A 17,184-nucleotide genomic window follows, 5' to 3' on the forward strand; every position below is an offset into this window, starting at 1 on the left:
TGCAATGCAAAAAGTCATGTGGCCTTACAAATGATATAACTTTATATTTCTTTAAGGTTTTAAAATCCTTTAAAAATGCCCAAAAAACATAAAAATATACTACACTAAAGAATACAGACATCTCAAAAGTCTGCTCAATAAGAACCAGGAAAAAGTGCAGGCCATAAAAATAAACTCACAAGTTTTATGTCACAACGCTAGACTTAATAGAAATGGGTGATCGGCCAACATGCCACAGGAGACGTCCCTACGCCTTTGTTAGTAACTACTTGCATTCTTGACAACTAAAACAAAACACAGTCACTTTACTTACTTCTATGTCCAGGAATTCCTTCACATTATCATTTTGTAATTTTTTAAGATCATTGACTTTTAACTGCAGAGATGACAACGTAGACTTTAGTTTGTCCTGTGAATATGAAAAAAAAAGAAATTGACAAAAAGTAAGAACAGTGTATGGAAAAAGCCCTGTGATTACTTTAGATACATGGTAGGTACAAAATGCCGATGTCTACTAATCCTACTATCCTTATTTGAAAAGAACACCAACACGGACATACATACAAAGAGTGTTGGGTATTTTAGGCAACACAAGTGATTGATATGTTAGAATTATGTACTTTATGAGCTACATAAGATGATGCAAGATGAGAATATCTACTAATTCCAAGTGTTAAGGATAGCAGACCGACAAAACATGAAGCACAGGATTTACATCTATCATACAATTACAATACAGATTGGACATATACACATTACAAACAAAAGCAAGCCAGATTTTGTTTATTGCAGAATTAGGAATCTCTCTTTTGCTTTTGTTTTCTGTCAGAGTATGGTCACATTTTATTATAAATAATTTGGTCAGCAACATAGCTCTCAACTGTACAGAGTTTTGCAGAATATCCAGATTTATGTCTCATATTTTTGGTATTTTTCTCATAAAATTGTGGTTTTCTGTCAAATCACTGATTAATCATTCAGGTTTGAAGTCAGAAAATAATGACAGATATTTGAGTTACAGACTTCATACTCTTCAGAAAAAAATTAATGCTAATGCATCAACTCTGAGTTTGTAAGAGCAATATTTAAAATGTGTCCCTATTTTTGCGCCTTTGTCCCCCCATTACTGATGGCTTTGTCCATATTTCTTGCTCTAACAGGTTGAAAGGTATGGTCAGCGACTTTAGAGTTCTGGTATTGTGCTTATTTGCAAACAATTACAGACCAATGTTCTTGGGGACCGGAACAATACACCTACTCTAGTCATTCTCTGATTCAAACAAATGAAAAACTTGAGTGGAGATCCAGGTGCCCAAAAAGACCAGTACCAACAGCCAAGAAATATCACCAAATGATTTATTAAAATCAACAAGCAGCAAAAATAGCAAGTGATAGCAGTTTAGCGCTTTCGTCTAGCTAAAGACTTCTTCAGAACCGTTAGTATAGCCACTATTTCACTTAAATACTCAAATTCAACACGTGATCCAGTGTAGACTTTCAGAAATTGCGTGAGACAGTGTGTTAAAATCCAAGATACAAGCATAATACATGCATACAATACCAACAGAATTCACTACTGAATAACAGCATTATATAAATACAAATATATGTTAAACTCAAAAATGTAAATTAAAACAAAATCATGTGTAAACACCAGAACATTTAAACCACATTGTATCTGTAATAATCAGCCCTCAAGACAGCAAAATCCCTTGGGTTTCTACACTGAGGATCATTTAAATAAAAAGGAACTCAAATGGATTCTTACATGTGATGCTTTATCTCCCCCAGGCCTTAATGAAAGTAGTCCCCTCACCCCCATTCTCAAGTTAAAGAGTCTTGAGGGGTGATTACTACAGATACTCGTCCATATCATGTGAAATAAAATGGTGAATGAGATTTAGCAATCATTTTCTGGAATGGAATCAGAATTCTGAACACATTCTGGTATGGGAACAGTGTCTGATTCACTCTTAACTTGAGGCTTGCATCACAGAAACAATGTTGTGATGGTGATTCTGTTACAGGTAGATGTCTACGATTCGTCCTATATTCCACATTTCAGAGTCTATCAGGTAAGATCTTGGTTCAGCACAGATGCCTGTAATCTGTCCTGTTTGATCAAAACTTTTCATTGTCTGGATTCTTACCATCTCTCCTTCCCTCAACGGAAAAAGTAATCTGCTCGATCGGTCATAACTACATTCCTGGATATTATGCTTCTTAAACAACTGAGCCTTGATGGTTTTATTGTTCTTAGGTTTAGGCTTCAACAGACTGGAATTAATGGGTAGTGTAGTTTTAGTTTGCGTGGAAAGTTGTCTTTGAGCAGGTCAGCTGGGAATATCATCACGTGGTACGTTTAAGTAAATTAAAGAACACATCAGTATTGTCACACTTTGACCTTTCAAGTAATTTCTTTGCACTCTGTACTGCACGTTCAGCTAAACCATTGGACTGAGGATATTCAGGACTACTAGTGACATGTATAGTAGGAAAGTAGGTTTGCACTTCAGGTGATACACTAGACTGCTTTGACGGCCATCCAACATTAATGTAGTGATTGAACGTCTGTAACACTGGATCAGTCTGAGTATGATCTCTCAACTCATCAAGTCTAGTGGCCATCCAACATTAATGTAGTGATTGAACGTCTGTAACACTGGATCAGTCTGAGTATGATCTCTCAACTCATCAAGTCTAGTGGTGGAAAAATTATGCACTGACATCACAAAGTAAAAATTCTCTGTGTCAATCTGTTCTGTGGTATTTCTAGGCAATATGGATAAGGTATCAGCCAGATAAAGCAATTTGCCTTTTGTGCAGACTATTTTGAAATTATACTTTTCAATTTGAGCATCATTCTAGGTTATCTCACTGGAGCAGAATGCATAGACTTCTTTACAATGATAACTAGAGGATGGTGGTCAGTTTCAGTCTGAATAGCTCAACCATAAATATAATCATGAAACTTTGAACATGCAAATACTATTGCCAAAAGCTCTTTCTCAATTTGAGCATGCTGCATCTTAGTTTGGCCAAGTGCTCTAGATGTATAGGCTACTGGTCTACCCTCTTGAAGTATAACTGTGCCAAGACCAAATTTTTAAGCATCACAGGAAAGAATAACTGGTGTGTTCACATCACAGTATCTTAATGTAGGTGATGTGGCAATTTTCTGCTTAAGATCTTCATTTGTTCCAACCATGACCATGCAACATTTTTACGTGTAAGCTCTCTTAAAGGTGCTGTCACCCCATTGAAGTCTGGTATAAACTTCTCTAAATAGTTGACCATGCCTAGAAAATATTGTAGAGCTTGCACATTATCTGGTACTGACATTTCAAGAATAGTGGTTTGCTTGGTCGGGTCTGGTCTCAAGCCTGTACTTGTGAATAAATGACCAATGTAGGTAACTTCTGGAAGTCTGAATTTACACTTCAGAGGATTGAGTTTCAAGTTGACTTCACATGCTCGGTCTAGAAATTTCTTTAGGTTTCTGTCATGCTCTGCTTCACCATTGTCTCCAACCAATAAATCATCTACTATTATGGCACAAGGATAACCCAAAACAATTTACTCCATTGCACACTGAAAGACTTCACTTTCAGAATTTACTCCAAACGGCATCCTTAGAAATCTGTATCTGCCAAACAGAGTACCAAAAGTAGTTAGAAATGAAGATTTGCGATTAAGCATCACTTTCCAAAATGAACTCTTTGCATCCAAAACAGAGAAAACAGTGGCATTCGGTATTAGAGCTGCAACTTATTCAACTGTGCCCATTGGATGATACAGTCTTTTTAATACTTTGTTCAAATCTCTCAGGTCAATGCATATTCTGATTTCATCTGAGCCTTTTTTGTGAGTGGCTACCATGGACAACACCCATTCAATTGGCTCTGTGACTGGACAAATCACGCCTTGCTGCGCCATTTTATCCAACCGAGCTTTAACTTTATCCTGCATAGCTACTGGAATTCTTCTTGCAGGTCTGACTACTGGAGTGACCTTTGGGTCTAACTTCATGGGACTTGGACTAACTTGTCATCGAACACATCAGCATATTCTAAGAAAATGGTTTCAGAAAAATTTGAACTTGGAAATACACTTACATGATGAACTTCTTTAGCAAAAGAAAGCAGATTCATTCTCAAGCTATCTTTGAGACCCAATAAAGTTGCACTGGTCTTCGGACTACATAGAATAACAAGTTTTGACAGTTCTTGGCCAAATAACATGAAAGCTTCACTAAACCTTCGGTTTGAACTTCACCTCCATAAGCAACTAGTCTAGCACTACTGGCTACATTGAGTTGTTCATTAGCTCTCACTTTAGCGAAGGTGTCTGCTGATATAACATTACACTTTGAACCAGTGTCCACCCCAGGCTCTGTGATTTTCCATTAATCCGGATAGTACAAAATACTTCACTCCTTGCTAATAAATTAACTGCATCAACTCTTTCATCAAGCATAGATACACCATCCACATAGAAGGCTGATTGCTTTGACTCTACTTGATCAACTTGCTTTTTTGTATGACCTTTCTTTACAACTGTGTGAGGCTTACTCGATTTACAAAACATTTGGAAATGGTTACATTTTTTACACTTATGACATTTCTGACCAAATGCTAAGCACTTCTCTGTTTTGGAATCGTGATTTGCACCACAATCGAAACAGTTAACAATAAAGTTAGACTTGGGTTTTGCGGATTCATGCTTGTACTGCACTGAGCTGGAACTTGCTGCCTTTTTAGAATTTGCTGGAAAGCTGCGTGTCTTCCTTGGAAACCCTGTAGCTGCCATGTGCTTGGCCTGCTTCTGCTTGCCACACGTTGCATGCTGTCTACATTTGCTCTAGAAAAGACTGAAACCAAGCTCTTGTCACTCGCAAGCATACTTGTGTGGTTTTCTGCCACCTTATGTATTTGAGAAATCTCTATGGCTTTTCTCAATGTTTAATCACTGTCACAAAGTAAAATCTTTCTCACACCAGCTCTGTTAATACCACACACAATCCTGTCCTTTATCAGCTCATCTTTTAAGTCACCAAACCAACACATTATAGCTCTATTTCTCAGGTCAGTTATATAAGCTGCAAATGTTTCCCCTGATTTCTGATCTCTCGTGTAAAACAAATGCCTCTTTAGTGTAATATTTCTCTGGGAGTTACACATTTTTCTGAACTTGCACTTCAAACACTTGGGGTTTTCCCTTGATTCAGCTTGCACAACAATATGACAGATTTCACATTCTCCCTCATATACTGCAGGTGCATACACAAATGAACGCTCTTTTTCTATGGCCTCTGACCCAGCTAGGTTTAGCAAAAGGAATGCCCTGCTGTGTGCACCTCTATCTGCATAAGCTGCTTGTATAAAAATATTGTACTCTTGCTCAAATATTCTCCAATTTTCTGCAATATTCTGATCAAATACTAGTGGTAGGGGCTTTTGAAATCCATCTGCCATATTAACACATTACCAGTGAAGGTTTTTTCAAATAAGCACTAACATACACACATGCCAGAAACTTATGCCAGTATTTGTAACATTGTCCAATGCCTTTGCGCTTCTAAATTTACACCTTTTGGGTTTTCCAAATAATGCTAATAGACCAAAACTGAATAACTGGACTTTGCAAAATAAACTTCTCGGGCACTTAATACTTTTGTAATATCATTTGAAAGGATAAATGCTAAGTCATTTATCAGCATTTTAAGAAGCATCTCAAACAACTTTACGATGTGACTGAATAACTCTCGGGCACTGTAATACTTTTGTAATGTCATCTTTTGCAAGAAATCATATCTTATCAGTGTAAGAAACATATCAAATAGCTGCACAATGCGAATAAATTAGACATCTCTTAACTTAAACTCAATAACTTTTCGAAGTAATTGCACTTTGTGAATAACTACATACAGCACACTGAAATGTCCCCAAAATGGCGGTACCTTGGTAGGCAATTCTCTACAGTGCAAAAAACACTCTGTAATGGCGGCAGTTTGCAAAAAGACACACCCATCACAAGAACATTTTCTAAATGTCTATACTATGACTATTTCACAAAATGGTTGCACTTTGCACACAGTAAACATTTCAAAATACATGCACAGTAATAAGCACACATTGTTAGCACTTTTACATACTTTGAGATACTTCAAATAACTTTAGTTATGGCCTCAATACAATACGAAATCATAGTTATAACAAAACATAGCATTTTGCCAAAGCACATGCAGTCACCTTGTTTTATTTCTGCTTAATGTGCCCTTTTTGCCCTTATTACATTCGCTTTGCTCATTTAAGCCCTTTCATGCCCAGTGTACTTTTCTTGTACTCATTTTACTCTAAACATGCCCAGTTTTGCTTGAAACACACTAATTTTGCTTTATACATGCTTGTTTTATCTTTAGACATGCTTGTTTAGCTTTACTGTTATACTTTCCATCAAATACATTTATTTTAAACATTTCCTTTTAGTTACAAATGTTGTGCCTTCAGCTTGCTTCTTAGTGCGGTTTATGCCCTTGTAATGTCCCTTTTTGTCTTTCCTATCAAGTAAACAATCTGTATTACTTCTCACTACCTTTGATTCTTTCCTGGCTCTTTTTGTGCTTGTCTCTCTTATTTTTACCTTCGCTGTCGTCTCTGCCCCTCATAACTCCGGATTTTATTCTCTTCTATCCTGGTTCTGACACTATGTCGCTCTCCTGTTCTGGATAGAATAGAGGAGTCTCTGTGGGTTCTGTTCAAGCAGCTTTATTTTATACAAACACATTATTACTTAAGGTTACTGAGTTTAACTTGTATACAAACAACTGCGTTCATGCATGCTATCACTGACTGATCTTACAAAATGGCCCTACGGAGTGCATGTTTCTGGGATTTTATGTGTGCACGTAAAGCCTTGACATGCTTCTTAAAGATACAGCACACATCACTTGCACTCCGATCTATAGATAGTTATGTAATAACTGAGATATTAAACAACAGACCCTTATTTATGGGACAATAGCAACCTATACAGCAGCAATACTCTCATATACTACTTATCCTACTTATATCTGCAACAATACTTACTCTACTCTATATTTTTACTTCCTATCACTACCACCTCACATATCCATTCCTCTGTTCTCCAACTTCTCACTCAATCTACAGCTTTCCTACTCCTTCTTCCTTCACCATTTCTCCAAACCTGTTTAACACTTCTACCTCAACTTTATATAAAAGACACATACTATACATTCTCAAACCATCTAATAAGATTAAACCTAAACCGCCCAAATGCTATCAACCTTTCACATCTATTACTCTTCTCACAAAAGACCTACTCTCCTCTGGAGACATCCACCCAAACCCAGGCCCCTCTACACCTCCCCTCTCCCCATCCCCCACATCTACCTTATCTACCCCCTTCTCAGAAGTCCCTTCCAAAATCTTACCAAACACACAACCCCTATATCATAACTCACCTCCATGTAAACACCTAACCTTCTATTCACTGAATATTCAAAGCTTAGCCAATAAAACTACTGAGCTACACTCATGGATTACTTTCAAAACCCCTCACATCCTATCCCTATCTGAAACATGGCTCAAGCCACATATCTGTAACAGTAAAATTCTTCCTCCTGGCTATAACATCTACCGCTCTGACAGACCTTCAAAGAAAGGTGGTGGCGTAGCCATCCTCTGCTCTAACACCCTTAACCTATCACCTTACCCCATATCTATTCCCAGCTTCCACCCTGCTGAACTTCTCATCCTAAATATCCATTTGAATGCACACAAAAAACTAGCTGTAGCTTCCATTTATATTCCTCCTGGCAACAATATAACCATACTGGAAAACATAATAGTGAAGAAACAAAGTCCAAACCACCACACTGGTAATAAAATCGATTCTTTTTACTTCCAACCACAACAGATGAGCGTTTTCGTCTAATGGATAGACTTCATCAGATCTGATGAAGTCTATCCATTAGACGAAAGCGCTCATCTGTTGTGGTTGGAAGTAAAAAGAATCGATTTTATTACCAGTGTGGTGGTTTGGACTTTGTTTCTTCACTATTTGGTTTGGTATCAGTTTCATTTTCTGTTGATTTCATACTGGAAAACATCTTATCCTGGTCACCCTCAACATACCCTATGAAACACTCATTCTCGGTGACGTCAATATAGACTGGGCAAAACTATCTACTGACTCTCCCTTACATAGCATTCACCTTCATGGTTTCCACCAACTCATTTCCACCCCAACCCACTTCCACAAAGCCTCAGCCTCCAGCTCTATAATAGACTGGATTCTCACCAACACCCCCATCACTACCACCAGCCCACAACCCTATCAGACTCACTTAGTGACCATCTCCCTACCTCCATTCTAAGATACAACTCTCACACACTTAAACCCCTCCTTTTCAAAGACTGCAGAAAACTATCTACATTTAATCCTTTACAGTTTAACTCTATACTACAAAACATTAACTGGTCCATCCTTAAACAACTTCCTCTAAATGATTCTTTTAACACTTTTAACATCTTCCTAAATACTGTAGACTCCCTAGCTCCCTCTAGGAAGATTCGAGTGAAATCCAATCATGTTCCCTGGCTTTCAAAAGAAACTAAGTCCATCATGAAACAAAGAGACAGTTTCTGGAAAACCTGGAGCAAATCTAAACAAACACCTCTTCTACTCAAATACAAACAACTACACAATCTTGCTAAAAAACAGGTAATAATAGACAAGAAGTCATTCTATAGCTCAGGGCAGAACAAATATAAATCAAACCCTCATAAATTCTGGACAACACTCAACAGCATCCTCCACCCTGGTAATCCCTCTAACCCCTCACCCTACCCAAACACAACTCATGAGGAAACAACTACCCTACTTAACTCACATTTTATCTCCTCCATACAAAATCTCCTACCCTCTCAACCCACCTCTCCCTCAGTACCTGTCCCCTCACCCACCCCCAACACTTCACCCTTTTACTTCAAGCCTGTGCCCATTTCCTACATCAAATCTCTACTGCTCAAACTCAAACCATGCTCCCCCTCCACTGACAAATTACCTCCAACCTTCCTTAAACTCGCAGCTCTATGCAAAAATCTACTGTTCCTACCCTTTGGAAATCCTTCTACACTATCCCTCTCCACAAAGGAGGCAACTCCACTGTCCCTTCAAACTACCGACCCATTGCCATTCTGTCCCCACTATCTAAGATACTCGAAAAATGCATCCACACTCAACTTATGAATCACCTTCTCAATCAAAACTTACTCACCCCTACCCAACATGCCTTTCGCCCCTATCACAGCACAACTACTGCTCTACTATCCTTCACTCACACCATAGCAGAATCTCTGGGCAACAATAAACTTACTTCCTGTCTCTTTTTTGACCTCTCCAAAGCCTTTGATACAGTGTCTCATCCACTACTACTATCTAAACTCACTAACTTTCACCTCTCCACCCCCACCCTCAACTGGTTTGCTAGCTACCTGTCTGAACGCATCATCATCATCATCATCATCATCATCATCCCCTTTTTCCCATTTACATGGGGTCGGGGTATCGTATTAACTGTCACCACCTCTCTCGATTCAGTGCCACTCTCCTGCCTTCTTCAACACTCATGCCTGCCTGTCGCAGATCTTCTTTCACACAATCCATCCACCTCTTTGCTGGACGCCCTCGCTTCCTCTTACCTTCTTCCTGTCTGTTCCAAATCTCCCTCACCAGATTGTCTTCTGCTTTTCTACACATGTGCCCAAACCATCGTAATCTGTTTTCTTTGATCTTTTCTGCAATTGGAGCTACTTTGGCTTCTGCTCTTATGTCCTCATTTCTTCACCTGTTCCGCAGTGTGCATCCTACCACCTTTCTCAGGCACTTCATTTCCATCACCTCTAGCTTCTTCAACTGTTCTGCCTTTACTGACCAGGTTTCTTTACCATACAATAGTACTGGTCACACCACTGTCTTGTACACCTTACTTTTCAGCTTCTTTGGCATGCTTCTGTCATATACTACACCTGATACTCTATGCCAGTTGACTGCAGCCCCTCTGATTCTAGCTTTGACCTCTTCATTCAGACTACCCTTCTCCTCAACCACCCCTCCCAGATACTTGAAGCTGTTTACCTGTTCCACTATCTTCCCATCTATCTCTATTTTCAGCTTCTTCTGATTTCCCCAATCTGCTGCCATTACCACTGTCTTATCTGTGCTTAGTTTCATCCCATGTGCCTTCAGATTTGCATTCCATTCTCATATCCTTTGCTGAAGTTCTAGATCAGAGTCTGCCTGTACTGCCACATCGTCTGCATACAGCAGCTTTGTTGCTCTGACCCCTCCAACCTGTTTGCTGATGTAGTCCATTACCATTATGAACAGCAGTGGGCTCAGAGCTGAACCCTGGTGTACACCCACTCCCACTGGGAACCCCTCAGTGAGGCCAAACACTGTTCGTACTTGAGTCACTGGGTCCTTGTACATAGCCTGCACTAATTCTACCAATGTTTCTGGGACCTCAAACCACCGCAGTACTGCCCAGATCAGCTTTCTTGGGACCTTGTCATATGCTTTCTCCAAATCTAGGAAAGCCCAGTTTGACTCTCTCCTCTTCTCTAGTTTCTTCTCAAGTATCTGTCTCAATGCAAACATCGGGTCAATTGTGCTGCATCCTGATCTGAATCCGAACTGTTCATCTCCCATCTTTACATTCTACTATTCTGTGTATCCGTTTATCAATCACCCTCTCCAGAACTTTCATGCAATGTGGTAGGAGTTTGATGCCTCTGTACTGTCCACAGTTGTGGATGTCCCCTTTGTTCTTGTACACTGGCATGAGTATGCTTATTCTCCAGTCATCTGGAATACGCCTTTCTCTCCACACTGCAATTAGTACCCTCAGGAGCCATTTCTCCCCTAGCTCACCCAGCATCTTTATCATATCTGCTGTGACCTCATCTGAGCCTGCTGCTTTCCCTGACTTAATTTTCCTTAGTGCTGCTCTTACTTCTTCTAAGCTAGGCTCCTCTTCTACTCTCACTGTAGACTGTTTCTGGGGCAGTACCACTGCTGTGGGGTTTTCTTCATTCAGAAGCTGCTGGAAATACTCCTTGCATCTGCCTTTGATGTCCTGTGGGCTGGTAAGCAGGTTGTTGCTGGAATCCTTTATGAAGGGTGTCTATCTTCTTTATCTTTCTGTCTTTGCCTTGCAACCTGGTATAGTTTCTTTGTGCCCCTTACTGAGTCACTTTCCAGAAGCTGATAGAGTGCTTCTGATGCCCTATTCTTTGCTATGGCAGCTTCTTTATTAGTTTCTTTGTTAGCCAACCAGTAGTCCTTCCAAGCTTGGTCAGTCTTTTCAATCTCCCATTTCTTCCTGCACTCCTTCTTTCTTTTGATTACTTCCTGCACTTCTGCATTCCACCACCAGCTTTCCTTATGTCCCTTATTTCCATACCTGGCTTGGCCACATATCTTTTCTGTTGTCCTAACACATGCTGTTTTTAGGTGCTGCCACTCTTCTTCAGCTCCACCTATTTCCTCCTCTTCTTGGGGTGCTAGAGCCCTGAGTAATTCCTTGAACTGCTGTACTTTCTCTCCAGTCAACTTCCAGGTCTTCAGCCTGGTATCTGTTGACCTTAGAGCCTTCTCTGACCACTGCTTGCAGCTGATTGTGGCAACTACTGGTTTATGCTGTGAACCGAATGTTTCACTGGGGATGACTTTGCAATCATGGATTCTACCCCAGTGCCTTTTCCTTACTAGGAGGAAGTCTACCTGAGTTGCAAGTTGGCTACTTTTGTATATGATCTTGTGACTGTCTCTCTTTCTGAACCATGTGTTGGCTACTATCAAGCCATTTGCCAGACAGAAGTCTAGAATGGCTTATCCTTCTTTATTCCTATTGCTCCACCTATGTGGACCCAGGCAGTCCTCATATCCTGTTCTGTCTGTCCCGATATGTGCATTTAAGTCACCCATTATCAACACCAATTCATGTTGTCCTGCTTTATCTAGTAGGTCCTGCAACTGCTGTCTGAACGCAAACAATCAGTTAAATGGCTCTTTTCCCCTTCTCCCTTCTTACCTCTCTCTACTGGTGTGCGGCAAGGTTCCATCTTGGGTCCCCTCTTATTCAGCATCTTCACCAATGACCTTTTCACCATGCCATCAGTCATCACTTATACAAAAAGCAGACGACTCCACAATAATTTCTACAGCCAACAACATCTCTGACCTACACTCCCTAACCCAAACAGCTCTACTATCCACTGAACAATGGCTTTCAGAAAACTTACTGATTCTCAATCCTACTAAAACCAAACTCTTACTCTTCCTACCCCACTCTCTTAATCATCATAAATTCTCCTTTGTCATTAAGTCTTGCAATAACACAGCTATCCTACCTGACACCCACATAAAACTCCTTGGAGTCATTATCGACGACAAATTAAAATTCAATCAACACATACAGCAATGTATAAAGAAAACACATCAGAAATTAGGTCTGTTATACCGAAACAAAAAATATCTCAGTCCCGAAGCCAGACAAGCACTCCTCCTCCCCCCCTCACTCCTCTATGCTGCTCCAGTTCTCACAAATATCCAAAAAACTACCCTGAATAAACTCCAACAATCCTACCACAAAATAGCCAGATTCATCACCAACTCCCCAAACAACACACACCACTGTATTGCTTTGAAGTCTCTACAATGGCTAGAACTCCCACAACTACTACATCTCTACCAATTTCACATGTTGCACTCTGTGCTCTTTAAACCATCCTACTGTCCATCCTTATCTCTTTTTGTCTCTGTCTACACCCCATCTCGACCCCTCCGCACCTCTAATCAACAATTGCTTGAAATTTACCACCCAAATAAGTCAGTAGGTAAGCTACTCTACAAACACTCTGTGACCCAAGCCTGGAACAAACTACCCCTTGACATTCGCTCAGTCTCACACACCCCACTATTTAAAAGAAAACTAAAGACTCATTTACTCAATTCCAGAATTTGCCCCTGCTATGACCCTACATAATTCTCTCCACCCCCCACATTGGAATCACTCCATCTATCCTTGTCATTCTTCTGAACTCTATCCCCACCAGTACAGTTACATAGCAAAAAAAAAAAAAAAAACTTGTGCTGTCATTTAACTATTGTTAATTTTGTTTTGTTTATTATTTACTACTGTATTGTTTTGTTTATTGTTTTACTACTGAAATGACTAGTTTTATTTCTATTGTTTGCTATACCTGTATACTACTGTAGTGTTTTTTATTGTACTATCTGGAGCTTTTCTCCTCGGGTCTCCACTGAAAATGGGACAAAATCCAAGTTGGACTAACCTGGTCAACAAATGTCAATAAACAAATAAATAAATAAATATACATTAGCACAACATGTGTAGTGACTGTAAGAATACAAGTACTCAATAAACCACCATTTCAGAAGTTAAATTACAAGGCTTATGAATCATCATTATATTGTACATTTACAATTAAAAGCCATATCACATTATTTAGTCACTGGACAATACACATTTCACAGGTAATTTAGCAGGAAGAAGGTTGCATCACACTTTCTTTCACCTATAACCATATGGTGACCCAGTAACCAGCATGACTGGCATAAATAGGAGCAGGCCAACTGTTGAGACAGGCTGTGTATTGATCCTGGCCACAGGCAGTACAGCAGAGTAAAATGAGATGTGTCCACTGGTGCACATTCTCAAGTGCCTACTAAGCAGCAAGTAAAATGGCCACACAAGATCACTGCTGCACACCCTATACTGGCTTGTTTCTTTCCAGGCATGTGATAAAAAATTGGTTCAATGGGCAAATGGGATGCACTACGGTGTGCCCCATACTGGACTGCTTCCCTCCACTCTGATACCTTATCCATCAGCTGTTCAATGACACATGGGCCATAATTCTGTGCATCCTATACTGGGCTGTTCCATCTACCCTGGCATTTGCTGTACCACTGGTTTAATGGATACATGGGCAATAATGCTGCATGCCCTATACTGGGCTGTCTCTTCTGCCCAGGCATCAGCTGTACCAATGGGTCAATGGGCACAAGGGTGTGACTGCTGTACACCCTGCAGTAGGCTTCGTCCTCTGCTTAGGTGCCTGTTATACCAGTGCTTAATGCGGCATGCAAGCTATACTGTCGTAGGACTTTACTGTGCACGGACATACTTACAGATCATGCATTCTGTTCAAGACTTGCATGTCTAGCTACACTGTTGTGTCTTTCAGCTTTTCCCGGTTAGGCGTCGCCACAGCGGAACTCCGGTCCGCTAATAATTGGTAGTTGATTTTTACGTGCCGAGTTACCAGCCCTGATGCACAACCTTCACCGAAGGTACACCCATTCATGCATGTCTCCACGCAGAAGACGCTCTAGCTGAGAATCAAACCGGACAGTGTCTTACTGTGAGGCGACAACGCTACCGCAGCACTACCACACTGTGACTGCAAAATCCTCTGTAACGCATCACAGATGCAGTGCAAAGAGAGTCAGTGAAATTGGGCTACTTGTAGTTTTGAAGACACTGCACATACAAATTTTCAAATACAGATGAGTTCCCTTACCAAAGTTTAAATGATGTGAAAATTAAAGAGAAACTTTTAAAACTGTTAACAAAAGTTGTTACTCTTAAGGCAATTGTTGCTCTGTTTACAGACTGCCCAGAAAGAAAACAAAGACAGGAGAATACTCTCTGTGATGATTATAAGGGAAAGGAACAACAAGAGCTCACCATCCTGAATCAAGGGGTTGCCTGATGATAAAAAAGTAAAAGGCGTGTGGAAAGAAAAATCCATCAGAAACAGTATAATAACATCACTTACTGAGCTTAACTGACCTAGTTATAAAATACAAATGATTTAAATGCACATAAAGTGTGAGCATGCTGATTTTTTATAAAACGGGAATGATATAAATGTACACATACCTCATTTTGTTATAAAATGTAAATGATTTGTATGTATGTATGTATGTACAAAGCTTGAAACAGCTACAAGTGTGTTAAGAAAGGATCAGATGGACTGTCAGCTGTTTCAACACATGCAGATGTAGGTAACAGAGCGGAAACGGCCGCACTGTAATGGGAATAATGACCCGAGCAGAGACAGGCAGGAAAAGGGCAGGCGGCTGCAGCGCAAACGTCTGACTTACATCTACATGAATTAAAAACCACACAAGACACTGAGCGCTGCTTTACAGTAACAGACAAGGTGTAGAAGGAAAATCAGAGACACGTCTCAAGCATGGAACAGCAGGGCTGCATGAGTCATATGATATTGGTACCGTGTCTACTGATGGTATGCAAAACTGCTAAAAGTGACCATCTCAGCACTCACAAAAATGCTAACACACACAGTTCACAGGCAGGGAGACTGAGTGCTGAATTATAACACCTGCTAATGGATTACAGTGCCTGTGAAATGTCCAAGCCGCAGCTGTTCAGAATGCAGCAGTGGTACTGTGTAATCCTTAAAGGCATAAAGCAATCCATACATACACAGACATCCATCTACACAGATATATTGCCGAAAAATGCAGTGTCATATATACAGACAGAGCCAAAAGTGTATTTCCATACATCTCCATTACAAACTCAAAACAGAAAATCCAAAACACAAAATCAGCTGCTGCTGTTAGTGCTGGTACACAGATCTTCTTGTACCAACATGCATCCATGGGCTTTACTTTCACCTGAGCAGTCCAACAGAGCTGCGAATTATAACAGGGCAATTATGGACATTATGGAGTACAGAACTGTAATGAGATGCAGATGGTGACTGGAATGAAGAAACAGGAAAGAAAGTGTGCACACTTACAAACTTCACTGAAACGCATGTCCCACTCTTGGGTACCAGTCATACTGATTCCTGGAGCTGTATAACATAGCACTGAAGTACACACATGCATACTTTGGTACCAGACATCCTGGTTCTGTATGCAGTGGTGTGCAGCTCGATTCCTGAAACTGTACAGTAAAGCACTGAGGTGTGTGTGTGTGTGTGTGTGTGTGTATATATATATATATATATATATATATATATATATATATATATATATATATATATATATATATATATACATACACACAAACACACACACACACACTCCTGGGTACCACTCATCCTGCGTCTGTATGCTATTGTATGCAGCTTGATCCCTGGGGCTATATAATACAGCACTGAGGCTGCTGGCTATAATAATGGTTGCTTAATGATTGGCACTTTTCATTCATTATGGCTAACACTTTCCCACCACACATTGTAATGTTTTTCACTTTTGTACTTTACATCACAAATTCACCGGTTTGCCTTTTTCCTGCACTGAAATTAAGTTGCTCTGCCTAACACCATCCCTCTCACTGTGCTCCTTGACTTCTTATCCCTTATGAGTCCGGCTGTGTATGTTATGCAATATAAAAGCAAATATTTCCCTTAAAACCTTCTGCAGTGTGAACTATAAACGTCTTAATGGACTGGTAGCAGAATCCTCTGATTAGTTTAATGACCAGTTTATCTCTCACCTTTTATCAGGGAAAACTCCTTACATTTTGATCTTCTACACCTCGCCGTCACTATATATCTGTAACACTCTTTCTAAGCCTTTTGAATTAATTTACTGTACTAACATGGAAGCTGTATTGCTGAAGTCTAAGCAGGTGGTATGTACAGCTTCTTTTTGATATATGGTTCTTGTTAACCAGTCAAATATCTACTTTAGAATTGTCTGGCAAGAGCTCTAGTTGTGAATTCATATTACCTTGTGATATCTGCATCCATGAAGTTTCTGCCATATCCCATGACCCCAGAATTTTTCTCAATACTTGTCTTAGGTCAAATAACACCATGTCAGAATTTTTCAACATGAACAACTTTCTGTACTCACACCAAGAGAGCTTCAACTCACAACCTGAATTCTTCATAGCCTACAAAAGTTAATGCCACACTCCCTACGCTAAAAGTTTATGTCTGAAAATATTAAATTTAAGTGTATGCATTCACTATCCACTAACAAAAAGTAACTAAGCATGTCCATTTCCCAGGCTGAATATTCAGAAAGCTCACTTCAGTATATCTCATACAAGAAACCTGCTAATTAATGTTATTCATCAGACAGTGC

At 39.9% G+C, this 17,184-nt stretch overlaps 1 protein-coding gene across 1 annotated transcript in view; it reads right to left on the reverse strand.

Annotated features, from left to right (window-relative positions):
• The window catches only part of LOC122814460 (zinc finger protein 184-like), a 172,408-nt gene that overhangs the window by 36,259 nt on the left and 118,965 nt on the right, over positions 1–17,184 (reverse strand). The window contains exon 7 of the mRNA XM_044087040.1: positions 314–409. Coding sequence (XP_043942975.1) covers positions 314–409 — 96 coding nt within the window. The remainder of the gene's footprint in view (positions 1–313; positions 410–17,184) is intronic.

The sequence above is a fragment of the Protopterus annectens genome, chromosome 10.part0 (assembly GCF_019279795.1).
Source record: "Protopterus annectens isolate FY-2018-M chromosome 10.part0, PAN1.0, whole genome shotgun sequence".
Taxonomy (NCBI): Eukaryota; Metazoa; Chordata; order Ceratodontiformes; family Protopteridae; genus Protopterus; species Protopterus annectens.